General features: G+C 41.1%; 2 protein-coding genes across 2 annotated transcripts in view; both read right to left on the bottom strand.

The window, feature by feature from the left end:
• Window positions 1–1,167: 1,167 nt before the first annotated feature.
• LOC133445603 (uncharacterized) lies at window positions 1,168–12,556 on the bottom strand. Its single transcript, XM_061722927.1, has 4 exons — window positions 12,470–12,556; window positions 5,884–6,486; window positions 4,348–4,387; window positions 1,168–1,655 (listed from the first exon to the last, which is right to left on the bottom strand). Exons 1-4 carry the CDS (start codon window positions 12,554–12,556, stop codon window positions 1,651–1,653), a joined length of 735 nt encoding a protein of 244 aa, XP_061578911.1. The 3' UTR covers window positions 1,168–1,650.
• Window positions 12,557–13,149: 593 nt separating this feature from the next.
• The window catches only part of col5a2a (collagen, type V, alpha 2a), a 52,874-nt gene continuing 49,780 nt past the window's right edge, over window positions 13,150–16,243 (bottom strand). The window contains exons 52-54 of the mRNA XM_061723883.1: window positions 15,869–16,050; window positions 15,512–15,754; window positions 13,150–14,290 (exon numbers count right to left, since the gene is read on the bottom strand). Coding sequence (XP_061579867.1) covers window positions 14,144–14,290; window positions 15,512–15,754; window positions 15,869–16,050 — 572 coding nt within the window. The 3' untranslated portion in view covers window positions 13,150–14,143. The remainder of the gene's footprint in view (window positions 14,291–15,511; window positions 15,755–15,868; window positions 16,051–16,243) is intronic.

Genomic DNA, 16,243 nt, shown 5'->3' with positions numbered 1-16,243 from the left:
ATATAAGCTCTTTTGTTTTGGTGAAGTTGGCGGAACACCATGCAGTCAGTCTCCGGACTAGTGAACTCAACACCCGTCCCTGTGGGACACTGGTGCTGAGCGTCTCCTCCAGATGCAGCAAAACCGTCTGTATGATGACAAAAGTCGGCCCTGATGCACTTTCATTTCCTCAGATTCATCCTCTACTCCACTTATCTCTCCGGAGGAAGTGATTTATTTGAGCTCCCTCTGGCAGCTCTTTTTCCTGTTCATATCAACATCAATCTCTAGATCCTTCATTTCCAGCTGGAAATCTAAAAGAACAGTTGGGTCCAAGTTTCACTATAGTTACAGGAAGATAAGTATTGCTACTACTGAGGAACATAGTTTTAGGTTGCTTCAGCAGTTGTTTTCAACAATTGAAGCCGCTGGTTTGAGCTTTTTGGTAAAGTGTGTCAGCCCAAACCCTGAGTGAACCATTACATCACACTGACTTCAGTTGTTGAGGGTTTCCAAACGCATCATTAGATGAGCATCATGTGCCAGATGGTGAAGTAGATTACTAAAGGAAGACAGTCCTGGACTACAAATAATGCTTTCAAGGAAGTTTGGGATAAAAGTCCTTTCTGATGTCGACACTAAGCTTTCTCACTCTGCACATTTGCAGTTTAACTCAAAAACTGCTCTCTTCATGGTAAACCTACGAATAAAGGCATTTAAATACTTCAGGCAGAGCTGTTGGCAAACACTCTTCATAGATACACCAATGAATTGAGCTCAATCTGTTCTCCCAATTTACTTTTATCTTCTGGGTCCTGAATTGGTTCAGCTCATTTAGCGGCACATTAAAGCATCATGTGAACTGAAACAAGACCAGAAAGAGAGGAGTATTTTTATTTTTTAACCTTTATTTCACTGGTGTTTTCTCTGCTGAAACCCACACCCTCTTCCTACTCCTCTTTTTACTACAAATCTGGAATAAATATTTTGAGATGTGAGCCACGTGATCACCTGAAGACATGCGCTCTTAAAAACTGAGACCGAACAGCACACGTCAGAATATACAATATGAAAAACTGTTGAAAATTCAAAAGGAAACAAAAAGCATCCTTGATATATTTGGTTTAGCTTTAATTTCTTTACAGACAATATGATCCCCAGATACTTAATGTCTGTTTTTTATTGTCATATCCATGTCATGTTGAATAAACATCCTTTCAGGATTCTCCACACAATACCTCTCGTCAGGTCAGGGCTGCAGGGAACTCATGGTCATGTCGGTACAGCCAGTGATTATGATCTTGCCTCTTCAGAGAGCAGCCGGAAGAAGGTCATCTGCACTGTTGCAGAGTTCACTGGCTGATCTTTGTGGCCATAGGTGAACTAGAAACAAAAACAGGGTGCAGTAATGACTCACACTTTATTTTACTTTCAGCTACATAATGTCCACAGCGCATCTGTCTCTTCCCATCTCACAAATCATCGAAAAGTGGCCGCTAACTTGTGTCCCCCTGTTGATGTCAGCTCCGAACCACACAGGCTTGTTCCTGGAGGAGCTCCACCACACTTTACGAGGTATGTTTGATGGGTTGGCAGAGATGCAGGTCTCTCCAGTGTCCGTGCTGCAGTGATAGCATCCTCTGCACTGCCTTGGTTGGGATACACCCAGTATTAACCTACAAATACAGACCATAATGAGTCATGAGTTTAAAACAACTTCACCAAAAGTGCTGTACAGAAAAATACATAAAAACACACCAGATTATTAAAGAAAATAGAATCATAAGAAATAGAGAAAGACAATAAAACTCAGATACAATAAAAAAGAAAGTAAAATAAGATACAAAACTAAAGGCCAACAACTCAAGGTGCCAAAGGCCAAGGAGAAAAGATGGGTTTTAAGAAGTGATTTAAAAGCCTGCACAGAAGAGGCCTAACCTCGAGTGTGCAAACGCAAAGCATTCCACTTTTCTGGAGCCACAGCAGCAAAGACCTGTCCCCTGCTAAGCTTACGCTTACTTTTGGGCATTCTCTTAACCCTCAACCTCCCCCCCCCAAAAAAAAAAAATCACTGGGTTTGTATGTATATATTTATGTATGTATGTGTATGCGTATGTAGGCGTATATATGTATATATATTAAATATAGCAATAATGCACATATGCCTTTGGTTTTTACCTGCATGGTATCAATCATTAATATGTGTGCAGACAAGGTAAAGAAAAAAGAAAAAAAAGTTTTGGGCATTCTCAGGAGCACCTGATCGGATGATCAGAGAGAACAGCTAGGTATGTAAGGTAAACTGGTTCAGAGAGGTAGAGCAGGGCTAGACCATGTTAGGGCTTCAAATGTTTATATTAGAATGTTAAAATGAATCCTAAAATGTACAGGCAACCGATGCAGTGAGGCTAAAACAGGGTATGGTTCTCATATCTTGGTGTTAGAGTTAAAATACTGTACGCACAGATCCAGTTTCAGGCATCTGAAGACGAGAGATGGACCACAAACCGCAATATGATGGGAACTACAGTAATCCAGCCAAGTTGTCACAAAGGCGTGGATCTTTTTTTCGCAATTCTTCCCGGATAAAATTGACTTTATTTAAGCCAGCTGCTTACTAAAAAAGCTAGATTTAATTATTGCACTGATCTGACTACCCTGTTTAAGATCAGTGTCTATGTAAACCCTGAGAGAGTGGACCATATAACTGCAGTTCTTAGATCTTTACACTGACTTCCTGTCAGTCACAGAAGAGATGTTACAATCCTGCTGTTGGTTTATAAATCTCTGAACGGTCCCGGGCCAAAATACATCTTTGATCTCCTTTATGAACCAACCAGAACCCTCAGGTCGTCGGGGTCAAGCCTACTTTCTGTACCCAGAGTTAGAACAAAACACGGTGAGGCAGCTTTCAGCTTTTATGCTCCTCACCTGTTAAACAAAGTCCCAGAATGCATCAGGGCTGCTGAAACTCTCAATTGCTGTAACTTTCATTTTCTACTGCAATGCACTACAACCTCTATTTCTTGCATCTCATTTGTTTTATTCTTTTTAATTTATGTTGGTCTGACTTTAATTATTCTTGGAAACTATTTTACTTTTTTAATGTATTTTTAAAAACATGTTTATGTATGTTGAATTGTCTTGTACACAAAATGTGCTACACAAATAACCTTGCCTTGCCTGCCTGTGTTAGTTTTGTGACAGTTGGCTTCAGATATGGCTCAAAAGACCCAGATCCACAGGAGGGGTCTCAGTGGTGTTGCCAGAAACGATCACTTCAGTCTAATTTTCATTAAAATGTAAAACATTGAGGGCCATCCAGGCCTTTATGTCATCTAGAAACTTGAGCAGTGGTCTAACAGAAGCGGCATGAACCTTTCTAAGCTGACTGATGTCCAAATAACCATGGAGAGAAATGCTATTCTACGTAAGAACTGAACCAAGTGGGAAAAAATAGAGGGAATAAAATGGAGGGACTAAGACAAACACCTGTGGGACCCCAAATGAAAAAGGAACATGCCATATTTATGCCATAAGAAGGTAATGCAAAGTGGTTTACGAGTTTCATTAAAAAAAAAAAACTTCTATTGCAACCCACCTAGGACTGAAAGAATTTGCAGATATGATGTAAATGTGATGGGATTTCTATTCTCCGTGTCTACCTATTTACTGTATTATTATCACTGATGTTATTGTTGTATGGGAAATTAATTATGAATCTGAAAGGTACCTAAAAAGTTGTTTCAATATACATATACTTAGCAAATGTTTTATTATGCTGTTAATGTGTGGTTAACAATATTTATATCAGTCCTCGAAACATTTTTTTGAGAGGAAATCTATATCCTACACTTAAATGGTCAGCTATAATTTAATTATTGAGCTCAGAAATTGTGGATTGCATATATTCAATTCAATTCAATTTTATTTATATAGCATTTATTACAATACAGGTGGTCTCTGCGATTATTACATAAAAAATGGCAAAAATGGTAAAAACTCCCCTAGTGGGAGAAGCCTTAAGCCAAAGAGTGGCATGGGAAAAGCCCCCTTAATGTATCCATGAATATATTCATTCAAAATATTCAAGATGTAAAATTAGGGCAGCACGGTGGCTTGGTGGTTAGCACTGTTGCCTCACAGCAGGTTCCTGGTTCGACTCCCTGGCCCGGCGGGAGTCTTTCTGTGTGGAGTTTGCATGTTCTCCCCATGTGGGTTCCCTCCGGGTACTCCGGCTTCCTCCCACAGTCCAAAAACATGCGTAGTAGGTTAATTGGTTATTCTAAACTTCCCGTGTGTCTGGTTGTCTACATGTGGCCCTGCGATGGACTGGTGACCTGTCCAGGGTGAACCCCTGACTCTCACCTGTAATGAGCTGGGATAGGCTCCAGCAGACCCCGTGACCCTGCAAAGGATAAAGCGGATATAGAAAATGGATGGATGGATGATGTAAAATTAAACATTGGTAAGTTTTTTGAAAAAGAAAAGTCTGAGCTCTGTCATCCTCCTCGTATGTGTTCATAGCAGACTTGCCTCTCACAATATGGTGGAGGAGCAGACGTTTCGCAGTCAAGTACGTGTCTTTATTGATTTTTCATTCACACAGAATATTATTATAAAGGACATTTCACAGCTATTTCTGACTTAACAGTCTAAACCCCGCCCCCCCCCCCCCCCCCCCCATCCCAACCCACATCCCTTCTCCCTTTACATCTCTCTTGTTATAGGATCCAAAATTAGTATAAAATAACATACGATAGTATTGTAAATACAGTCTGATGGTACCTCTAGCAAATTAAAGATATACATAAACTAAACAAATAAACAAAAATTACACTTTTACTGTCGCCCTCCAAAATCCTTCTCCTTCCGAGGTTCACCATTATTCTGAAATTTAGGTATCCTGCCCTGCATTTTCCTCCCGCAGAAGCACCCCTATATCTCCTTTTTTAATAAATTGATCAAACGGATTCCAGATTTCCTCGTACATCCCGAGTTTGTTTTTTAATGTATATGTTATTTTCTCCATTGTCCTACATTGTACCATAGCGTTGATTCAAGCACCGATTGTAGGTGCATCCGTTTTTTTACAATTGAGAGCAATAATCATTTTTGCCTGCAATATAGCGAAATCAATAAATTTATGTTTTGGGTTTTCAAATTGAGATCTGTTGGATATAAATGCAGCAATAACAAGGTAGGCTCCAGTGGAATATTCATACAGGACAGGATAAGCATGGTTTTATTAATTACCTCCCTCCAGAATTTTTAAATTTTGTCACATTCCCAGACACAGTGCACAAATGTTCCCTGAACCTAATTGCATTTGAAACAATTGTCAGGTATATTACTGTTATATTTATTTAATTTGAAAGGAGTTATGTATGTCTGCATTAACCAATTATGTTGGAGTAGTTTTAGATTCATATTTGCTGTTTTGCAAGTACAGGACTGTCTCAGAAAATTTGCTCCTCAGAAAATTAGAATATTGTGATTTTCTGTAATGCAATTACAAAAACAAAAATGTCATACATTCTGGATTCATTACAAATCAACAGAAATATTGCAACCCTTTTATTATTTTAATATTACTGATCATGGCTTAAGAAAACTCAAATATCCTATTTCAAAAAATTAGAAAATATTCTGGGAATCTTAATTTTAAACTGTAAACCATAATCAGCAATATTAAAATAATAAAAGGCTTGCAATATTTCAGTTGATTTGTAATGAATCCAGAATGTATGACATTTTAGTTTTTTTAATTGCATTACAGAAAATAAAGAGAAAGATCTTTATCACAATATTCTAATTTTCTGAGACAGTCCTGTACGTGTTTTTACGTCTGGGGGCGGGGTGTTTTTAAAGTGCGCGGTTTATTTGTACCGAGGGCATGGATACCTTTGATTGGTTATTGATAGTGTGACGGAGCCACGCTACACGCAGCGCTGCTGCGGGCGAGCACACGGTTACTGAAGGGAGCGGGTCCACGGATGCTCCGCTGGATGTCATGTCTGAGTGTGAGGAGCTGAGCGACTTCGACAAGGGCCAGGTGGTGGTGGCCAGGCGGCTGGGGATGAGCGTGTCTGAGACGGCCGTGTTCGTGGGCTGCTCCCGCGCCGCGGCGGCGGCCGTGGACCGGCAGTGGCGGCGGGACGGACTGCGGCTGCGCGCTGGCACGACCAGGCTCGGAAACTCGCCACTTTGGACCGACGAAGGAGACAGCGAGACGGAGGAGGCGGACGGTGCCGTCTCTGAGCTGGTCCCAGCCCCCCCGGGGAGCGCAGCGGCGGCCGCGCTGCTCCGGAGGAGGGAGGAGGGACGGAGACTCCAAATCTCGCGGGATTTGACTGAGGAGCGAGGGAGCGAGGAGGAGAAAGATGGTGCTGTTTCTGAGGGACTTACATCTCCGGGAAAAGATGAGCCGGTGGAGGGAGAGTGAACACTTTGGACCAGAATACAGACTTCAATATGTCCTTCTTGCTCCTCACACCTGGACCCCAACTGTAATAGACAGAACTTAAAGGGGACCTATCATGGCGTCTAATACCTATTTTAAACAGGCCTTGAATGTCTTAAAAACAAGCTTTTGATTGTTTTTGCTAAATAAATTAGAAATTCAGCCTCTGAGCCTTTATCATCCCATTCTCTAACCTCATTATCTATGTGGGATTCTGAGTGGGCGGGCGGCTATGATAATGAGGCACTTTGCTGATTGGCTGCCTGAATGATGCGATACACCGCTACGAAAAATGGCAGAAGCTCCGGCCGGCGGACTTACACCGTGTCCTAACTGCATGCGATGCGAGCGAGCATCAGCGACAAAATCAATTCCATTGCTTTATTTTCTATTGGACTGTCCTAACTGGCCGCAGTGACGCAGCGCTGTGTAGCGCGCCGTTTTGAGCTGAACATTTGTCGGACACCCTGCTTCTATTTTCTTCCTGCCGCTCACGTTGAAAGCCGGTTGAAAGCGCCGTAGGAAACGGTCATGGATGAGGAACGGCTGATCCAGTTAGTTGAAATGAGAAGTTATCTCTATGATTCCTCCTCATTTCACTACAAAAAACTCAATAAAGTGGCAGCTGGCTGGAGGGAGATGGACAGAGAGCTGGAAGTTTCTGACTGTTATTTTTGTGTGTTTTGTCAGGATGCTGAGCAGACGTTAATTTACCGTTTAGCTTCTGTTAATGTACTCTAGCCTGTTAGAGTTGAACAACAATTAATAACAGAACTGCATATTAACGGTTTCAGTGTGGACAGAGAGCGTCCGATGTCACGCAGTGCGATGCGATAGTCGGACGCTCGCATGCAGTTGGGACACGGTGTTTAGTTGTGGGCGTGGTTTGCATTTTGGTTCTGTAACAAAAGGGAGCAGAATCTGAACGGCTCGTAGAAGCCACATCACACTGGACGGCTCATCCGGGTGGGCTGTACAGACACTGCAGAATTTGGTTGCTTTCCTCCTTATCTAAGTTGGCAGGCTGAGGGGAGACCACTTTATATATGTTAAAGCAAGATAAAACGTGTTTTTCATAATGGGTCCGCCTTAAGGGAGCTCTGCTGACAGCTCGGTGGGGGGGGGGGGGGGGATGCGTGTGCTATCTAATTTAGTCTGATCATAATCAGAAATGAGTATGTCCTCATACCACAAAAAGTCTTCATTCTGGATAATAAGTAGATAATGCACGCACAAAATGAAACCATATGCTTGGTACAAAATGACTTTACAAGCAAATGTTAGTGTTTAGTGAGACCTCCTTCAACCAAAAAACATCTAACTATCATACACATGCAGTAGAGCAAGTAAATACACTGTAGGAAATAGTAGTCCAATGTAAAGGATGAAAAGTGATGTAAAACTTCAAGGAAGAAGAGGGAGGGCTTGGAATAAACAGGGGTGTCAGGGTTTGTGAGAGCAAAACATGCTCTCAGGTCTTGGACACAGTAAGAACATTGAAGAACGGTTTAGTTTTCATCTCAGCGCCGTTTATAACACTGGTGATGATGAGATGAAGTTTATTACATTCAGTCGGGTTCACATCTGGGCCAAAGCTTCACGGTGCTTTGTTGGCGCTACTGTTCCAACAAATGTAGCTTTGAATTGGATTGTGCTTAAATGTTTATGCCAATAAACAAATATATGAATTAATAGTGTCTGTTGTTCTGATAGAATACTGGTAGGAACAGAGGGGAAGGTTGAATCTAATTGGGGAGAGGGTTGTGATGTGAATGTGCTAAAATGTTACTAGAAACAGTATTTTATGAAATAAATTTAAACATACCTTTTCCACAGTTTTTTAAGGTTTTGTCTGCTTCAGAGAATTCTTCCACAGGGCAGAGATAAACAGCAAAGTTTATATGCAAGTTGGGATATACAGTTTTCTGTCATTCCCAATACTCCAGGAAGTTCTCCAATCTTTCAGTGTGGTCCATTCTGATGCATTTGGGCCTCTGTTGCTGCATCCACAGGGATATTTCCTCTTCTGCAGGATTTTGGTGTCCAAAGCCATGCCACAGTTTGCTGCATCAGACAAAAAGGCTGTGAGCAACTAAATATAATAACACAATAAAAATATATTCATTTCGCTCAGGCTAAGAAGCTTCTGATACATGCTGCTGCGATGATGAGGAGGAGGAAGACGTGCTGTTTTGGAGAACAATAACACTCATTAGTAAGCCTCTTTGACATCAACTGCTTTTTCGGCGCTAAAAAAACCTATATTTTTAAACCTGGGTTGAAGCAGCGCCGTCAGTGATGCGATGCACATTAGCTGCAAAATGTTCAGCCTCTCCCTTCTCCTCAGACGCTCAGCCTTGGCTGTGCTCTCTGGAATTTGGACACTTCCCATTTCCTCCTCCTCCACCAGCACATGGTGCAGCATTGATAAAACAAGGAATGACTTTTGATCCAAAAGCTCTCTTTCCACTGACAGCTCAGTTGTGGCATCAATAAATGAGGACAGCAGTTTTAGATATTCCTGCTGTTCTGATGGGAGTGGGATGATGTGGGTGCTCAGGCCTGCCAAAGCAGCTCTCACAGGTTCCCTGAGGTCATAAACATGTTGCAGCATATCTGCTGTTCCAGCATGTATTCACCTCTTGAGTACGCTTCAGTGCTGGCCAGCCATTTACTCCTGCACCTGTATTAGCCTCTCCTAAAAAATCAGGTAATTGATTGGTTAGTAATATAAGTGTGATTGTGGCGGCAACCTGAACGCAGCACCCCTAAAACACCAGAATGCAAAGAGGTGCTTGCTTCTACTAGATGGCATGTGAAAGACAGTCATGCATCAGCCACATATCTAATTTAAAATAACGGCTTCGACACAAAGGCTTTAAAAAAATCAAAAAAGAAAAAAAAAAAACACTGAATAACAAATATAGGGAAAAGTGCTCACATATGCACCGAGCTTGTGAGGGGAAGATATAGGATTCAAGGCTTGAACAAGCTTTCTGAATCCTTTGTGTAAAAAAATCACTGTTTAGTTACAGATTGTCACATTTAAAATATGAATTAATGTTGTTTCATACAAACCGTACCACGTAATTTCATGTTTGTACGCTGTGTCATCATTTGCATGAGTACTCAAACCTGAAACGGCTAATCTGAGTTTGGACAGCCTCGGTTGGTCTTGTTTGCCCCCAGGGCTCTGTAATGCCTCAGCAGAAATGGGGTGCTATTGTTCTATCCAAGTTCTATTGAACACAGCAGACATTTCACTGTTTGAAATACCCGAAATTAGAGTTAAGACATTAAGACAAAGGATACAGAGTGTTGTCACATTTATTTATGTTATAGACCTGTACAGGAAACCATTGTCTGAGGTTCCTTTGATGTAAAGCCCTTAATTAAGATCTAAAGACAGGAAGACAACACAATGGTGTCTAACAATGAAATTCCTGGCCATTATCATCACCTGAAAATTGTCCGAAAATTGTTTTAACAATCCACACACACACACACACACACACACACACACACACACACACACACACACACACACACACACACACACACACACACATGCGTATATACACATATAATGTATTATCTTGTGTATTATCTTAATTTATACTGTGCAATCACTTTCCTTTTTCAACCTATATACTTCTTACTTTTTGTATCAATATATACTTAGTGTCTGGGTTTTTTTTGCATATTTTTGAGAACTCATCTTTGCTGCTGCTGTGACAGCAAAATGTCCCACGAATGGGATAAAGAAAAGTTGATCTTGTCGTAAAATTGAAGGATTCTAGGTTTGGGTATGGCATGTTCAAATTCCAGACCTCGGACAAACTGAAATGGTGAATGGAAATGTGCATCTGCAAAAAATACAAACTACTGAATCATTGGGGTACTTGGGACTGCCCAAAGGATTTTATTGGAGGGGTTATTTTCCTACAAACAAACAATGGCATAATAACAATTAAAAAAAGTTGATACGTCGCTTCCCTGAGGTCTGATTAGCTAAATCCCAAGAGCCACCAAGGGGGGATACTAACTTTTGCTGATGATTCTGAATCAGCTGAGATTATGTTTACCAGCTGTAGGGAAATATTTGTTTGCTGTTGAACCATTGGATCCATTCACCTGCGGGGCAGCAGAGATCTTCCAGACAGCCATTAAAACTGGTCAGAACCACATGTGACACTTTCAAGCTTGAAATCATCGCCGTGACTGGCTAATATTTCTGTTCATGAGGCTGCCATATTTGAGTTTGAGAGCCAGTTGGAGTTCTCATGTTAGTAAAAAGGTCGAGATCATGCCTACAGTCAGTCTCTGTGATATAAACTAGTGTCACATGACTGAAGAGGTTACAAATGAACACTCTGGACTCAGCTGTGACATGTTGAGCTTATGCAGGATCTTCCCAGCAGGTGGCGACATTGCTTTTATTTAAAAAAAAAAATGTTTCCAGCGTCTTTGCTGTCCGTAATCATTAACAGCTGAATGTGTCCCTTGTGTTTTTCCTCTCTCAGCGTCAGAGATGGTTTGTACTCTTTGTTCTGAGTCTGGGCTGTTTTCTGTTTTGCATGTTTGAATGCTGCTGCACGTTCTCACACTCAGGCCTCCACTGCCTCTGCAGCCCGTCATTAACTGCAAGTTTTTGTGACTTGTGGGAGCAAATTCGCCCCGCTTTAGCTCTAAATTGTTAATTTTGCACACAGTACTTATCAAGGAACAAATCTTACTTACTGTAATTAATGATTTCTAAGATGATTTGCATCGTGGTGAGCATTATTGTAAAATATCCAGTTATCATTTTTTCTGCTGTGACTTCCATCAGTTGTTCTAGCATGATGATGCCTGCCTTGTTTCTCCTCTTGTGTTCCATGCATGAGCCAGCATGTTGCAGCAGCACAGCTGCTCACAGTCGTGTCCAAAGGTTAATACTCCCTCTCGTAACTCTGGTGTGTGTGTCTGTAAAAACACAATACAAATCACATGACTGTAGTGAGTGTTAGTAGTCTACTGGGCAACCAAAAGTACTATTTTATGCATCGCTCTCTAAAGGTCCTGCCACATCATTTCAATTGAGTTGAGGTCTGGATTTGGTTTTGTCATTCCAGATCCTCGGTTCTTTTATTTTTCAGTGTTTCTGATGCAGATTTGCTGGTTTACTTCATATCATCATCCTGTTGTACGGTTTCAACCAAGCTTCACATTATATTACTGTGGTCTACAGAGGATCTGGTGGTCCACTAAAGTACGGCATGGAATCTGCAGAACAATCCCTCCACCATCATGCTTCACAGTGATCAAAGTGTTTCTGCTTGGGGTTTTTGCCAAAAATATTGCTGGCTGTTAAGGTCAAACAACTCCACTCATGTACAGGGCATTGTACCTGACGTTTTGTATGTTTTTGTTTGTTTGTTTTTTACTTTGGCCATTCTTCAGTGTTGTTTTTAGACATGAGACACTTTCTCCATTTCAAACATATTGTTCAGTCTTCTAACTATTGTGTCATGCACACTGACATTTAACATGCCTGAGCCCTTTACAGTGAGATGTCTTTGGATTTTTTAGTATTTCTCTCAGCTTTTCACAGTTTAACTTTGGCTGAGTTTGGTGGGATATCTACCCCTTGAAAGATTGGCAACTACCTTGAGTGCTCGCTACTTATAAATAACCTTTCTCACAGTCATTTTTTTTCTTAATGTTCAACTCATCTGTGAATGGTGATTATGTCTTTACCTTAGAGCATTGTGTTGACACTAACCTGGATGCTCCAGATCAGCAAACTACCAAATCGTTTGCAGACTTGCAGACCAATTGACCAGTTCATCAAGGGCTGATGATTAGCAGCACTAGCTACAACTTACCCGCCTAAATCTTATGGTAGGAATAAGAGGGTACTTGGGGATGCCCAAGGGAGCAGCATTTCACCAATAAAGCTGAGGCCTGTGAGCTCGGGAGTGTGTGTGGTTATTGTGCAGCAGCTGTCGTCTGGCTCGTCTTCCAGGAGTTCAAAATGGGACTAACCTTGGAGGGCACCGTCTTCCCATCACCGTCATCTCCAATGCCTCCAAGTCCAAAAATGTTACCTCCGCCTTGTGACAAGTTTAACATAATTCTTTTGTTACAGTTCTGGGAGGAATTTCCATATCTTTGTTGTCGTGCTCTGGTTATATCAGCCGTCATGCAGAAACCATGAGGGTGCGGCTTTGGTTGCCCATCATGTACTAAATTTCCTCTCCATTCTCTAAATAATTTAACAATATTATACCAGGTTGGTTGAACTTTTCTTTTATGGATCCTATGTACCAAACTATGACTTACATTACCATGTTTGAAATAACAGTTTTTTTCCCCCTCTCACTTCCCCTACTAACAGTAGATTGACATTGGACCATCTTTTTCTTTTCTTATCTTTTTTAATGTGTGACCGTCCTTAACAGCAAAATAGATGTACAGTATATTAACAAAATCATGTTGATTCAAGGAAAAAAAATAAGAAGAAATAAATATATTGGGTTCTTACTGTCTGGAAAAAAAGTAAAAGAAAATGTAAGACATTTTTCTTTTTATTGCATCTCTTTTTTTTTCTTCCTGATTTCGGGTCATTTTTGTAAACGGGCTCATCATAAAACAATGATTTAATTTGCAATGTGACCAAGTTCCATGAGCTACATACAACTTAATTAATTTGACAAGAGCTTGGGGGGGATTAAGAAGCATTTACTTTAATTTGTTGCATAGCAAAAAGAATTAAAAAAAAAAATACAAAGCAAATAGCCCACTCATAGCTATCTTCTTCTACGAAACTGATTATAAAAAAAGGATTTCAAGAGCATATAAATCCAGGATACTGCAAGGTGGGGGAACTGACATGCATAAAAAAAAGGATATTTTGCGCTACCTGTTACTGTGCCATATTAACAGTGAAAAAAGAAATGTCACCAATCAGCACACACCACCTCATTCATCCCTCCATCTTTTGACAAGACCTTTATTAGCATGCCCAAACCCTGCCCTGTACCACACGACTGGAAGAAGTGCACAAGGATCCCACTACTTACAAAACAGCACCAGGGAACAAATCAAGATTTACATGTAGTGTTGTCGTTTTCTCAGTTTTTGGTGACGAGGTAGGTAACTCTGAGTGTTCGACAGACCCAATGCGGCTAATCTTCTGTGTGATAACAGATGTAGATCGTCAGCGCTGTATCGGTCAAACTCATCGGCGACTGGGATTTCCTCAATAGCACCATAATGTGTCGTAGTCACACAAATTTACAGGCAAATCTGTGAAAACAAATTAGTAGTGGCGGGACATTTGACATGGCTTCAATGGAACTGTTCTGGACTTCCAAACAGCAGTTATGAATAACATTTTAAAGCTTTTATAATCTTTGGCAGTTATTTGTGAAATGAAACCAGAGATCTTAGGACCTTCCAACGTGTGAAGCTTAAAGTTAAACATACACAAAGACAAAAGGAATGACTCAGATTTGTACCTACTGTTTTCTGTAAATTCCAAACATTCATACTAACTCCCAAATCTCTGATGTCTTGAACTGGGATGAAAGGCACAATAAATATGTCGCCACAGGGCCAGAATAGTCCTCAGTACTCGTATGTACAACGTGGCTGATCGTGTCAGCTGTCAGTTCAACAGTCTCGGGAATCTCCTCCACCTCTCCCCCGCTGACGGCTTTACAAGAAACACACGGGCCCGATTTCAATGCCGAACTCTTGATTGGGGCCACCAATGTCCACGGGGGCAATATCCACTATGGGAAGTCTTGCAGTTTTCTGTGTCCTGTACTCAAACACTGTCTTGCCCCAGTTGCTGTTCGCTTGCTGTGAAAGAGAGATAAACACATGGTTACTTATTTTGGACAATGCTTCCTTATTTTTCAAGATTAATCAGATCTGTACGATGGATTCAGAAATTACTTTGGTTTATCCCAAAAATCCACAAAATGGAAAAATCAACAACACATTGATCCTCAATGTGAATGCTGTGCATGTGTTGGAAATTTGATTTTTTGATAGCATCATTGTCCTGCTGGATCTTCAAACCTTTACTAAGCCTCAGATGGGAAAATACCATCTGAAATGATGCAGATATTTCAGTAAACTTGGGAATTTGTTTTTCTTTATGGTGACAAACGGTCTAAGTACTGAAGTGGCAAACAACCCCAGATCATGATGCTCCCTTCACCGTACTTCACCACTAGGATAATGTTTTTTTGTTTTTTGCTGTTTGGAGAGCACCAACTCCGTCAAATACTGTCACGAATACCTTGCCTGTTCAACTACTTATGCTTGCTCGACTCATCAACAGAGATCTTTGCGACATCCGTCAATGTCTTCAAGCCTTTATCTGTTAATTGTGGGTTCTTCTTTACATCACTGAGGATTCTTTGTGGTCATGTTGGGGTCATTAGTTGCCCACTTCTTGAAAGAGTAGCCACAGCACTAAAGTTTATCCATTTATGACAATTTATCATATCGTGGACTGATGGACGTCTAAACATATGGATGTTGCATGAGTTCATAGCTCTGCTTTCTGCAAGTCACATCAGCAGATTCTTCTCACAGACAGCAAACTTGAAACGTTTGAGTGTCTTTCTTTAATCAAAGCGGCTCTCCAGCAAACACATGTCATTTATTGGTCTCCTAGTGTGGAAACCACAGAGTCCAAATACATTTTATTGTGGTAATTAGTCTGTGGAATTATTTACGTTTCCACCAATGCAGAATGATTAATGACTGTGCTCCATAAAGACAAAGGTGGTCAGTGTTTGTGTGTTATCAACTCACACTGCTCTGGGTTTTTTAATCACTTTAAAACTGAATATATACGTTTAGCACGTGACCTTGTTGGTCTTGCTTGGTTAGGTGGTTATGAACACATTTTCTGTGATGTGAATTTATTTTAGCTTGACTTTTTTACTTTGAAATATGTTAAAGGTATTTTAGTGTTCTCTCTTTGCACGTCAGTTAGTTTTTCCTTCTAGGGAGAGCTGGGTTTTGGTTTTGGTGTGATGGAGCTCGGGTTGAAGCTCTGGGACTTACTGAGCAGGAATCCTCCAACACTGTGTATCTGAAGCGATTGTTTCCCTCTGCTTTGAGCTCCAGGTCGTTGGAGCCCTTCAGTATCACAGCTTTCTTCATGTTGCCCGCCTTGGCATCTTTGTAGGCCACGGAGTTCTTGCAGTGGTAGGTGATGGTCTGGGAGGCCTCTTTGGAGAGCAGGCGGATGAACGTCATCTGCACTGTGGCAGCGTTAATCTGCTGATCTTTGTTGCCATAAGTGAACTAAAAACACAAACAGAGCACAATTATGACTCACACTTTGTTTGTTTGTTGACTAATGTCCACAGCACATCTGCCTCCTCTCATCTCACAAATCGTCAAAAAGCGTCCGCTCACTTGTGTCCCCCTGTTGATGTCAGCTCCGAACCACACAGGCTTGTTCCTGGAGGAGCTCCACCACACTTTACGAGGTATGGTTGATGGGTTGGCAGAGATGCAGGTCTCTCCAGTGTCCAGGTTGCAGTTCACTTTGATAGCATCCTCTGCACTGCCTTGGTTGGGATCCACCCAGTATTCACCTGCAAATACAGACCATAATGAGCCATCATGATGACGAAGGACCTCCAAGATTCTCTACAGCTGCTGCTGTAAAAGCACAGAGACTTGAAGGTTAAGCAGTTGATCATTTGTAGAAGCATGTTTCATTTTATTGCAAAAAATCACTTTCTCGCTCAAGCAAGAAAATACGTGTTCTGACAGTTATATGAAAAA

This window comes from Cololabis saira, chromosome 6 (assembly GCF_033807715.1).
Source record: "Cololabis saira isolate AMF1-May2022 chromosome 6, fColSai1.1, whole genome shotgun sequence".
NCBI lineage: Eukaryota > Metazoa > Chordata > Actinopteri > Beloniformes > Belonidae > Cololabis > Cololabis saira.
The sequence above is the reverse complement of the archived record's forward strand: the minus strand, read 5'-3'. Positions and strand labels throughout refer to the sequence as shown.

Coding starts and splice junctions, on each gene's coding strand:
- LOC133445603 (XM_061722927.1), bottom strand. CDS start 12,556: ATGTTAAACTTGTCACAAGGCGGAGGTAACATTTTTGGACTTGGAGGC. Junction 6,487..12,469: donor GGAAGACGGTGCCCTCCAAG/GTTAGTCCCATT, acceptor TGTCTATTACAG/TTGGGGTCCAGGTGTGAGGA. Junction 4,388..5,883: donor CTATCAATAACCAATCAAAG/GTATCCATGCCC, acceptor TATCCTTTGCAG/GGTCACGGGGTCTGCTGGAG.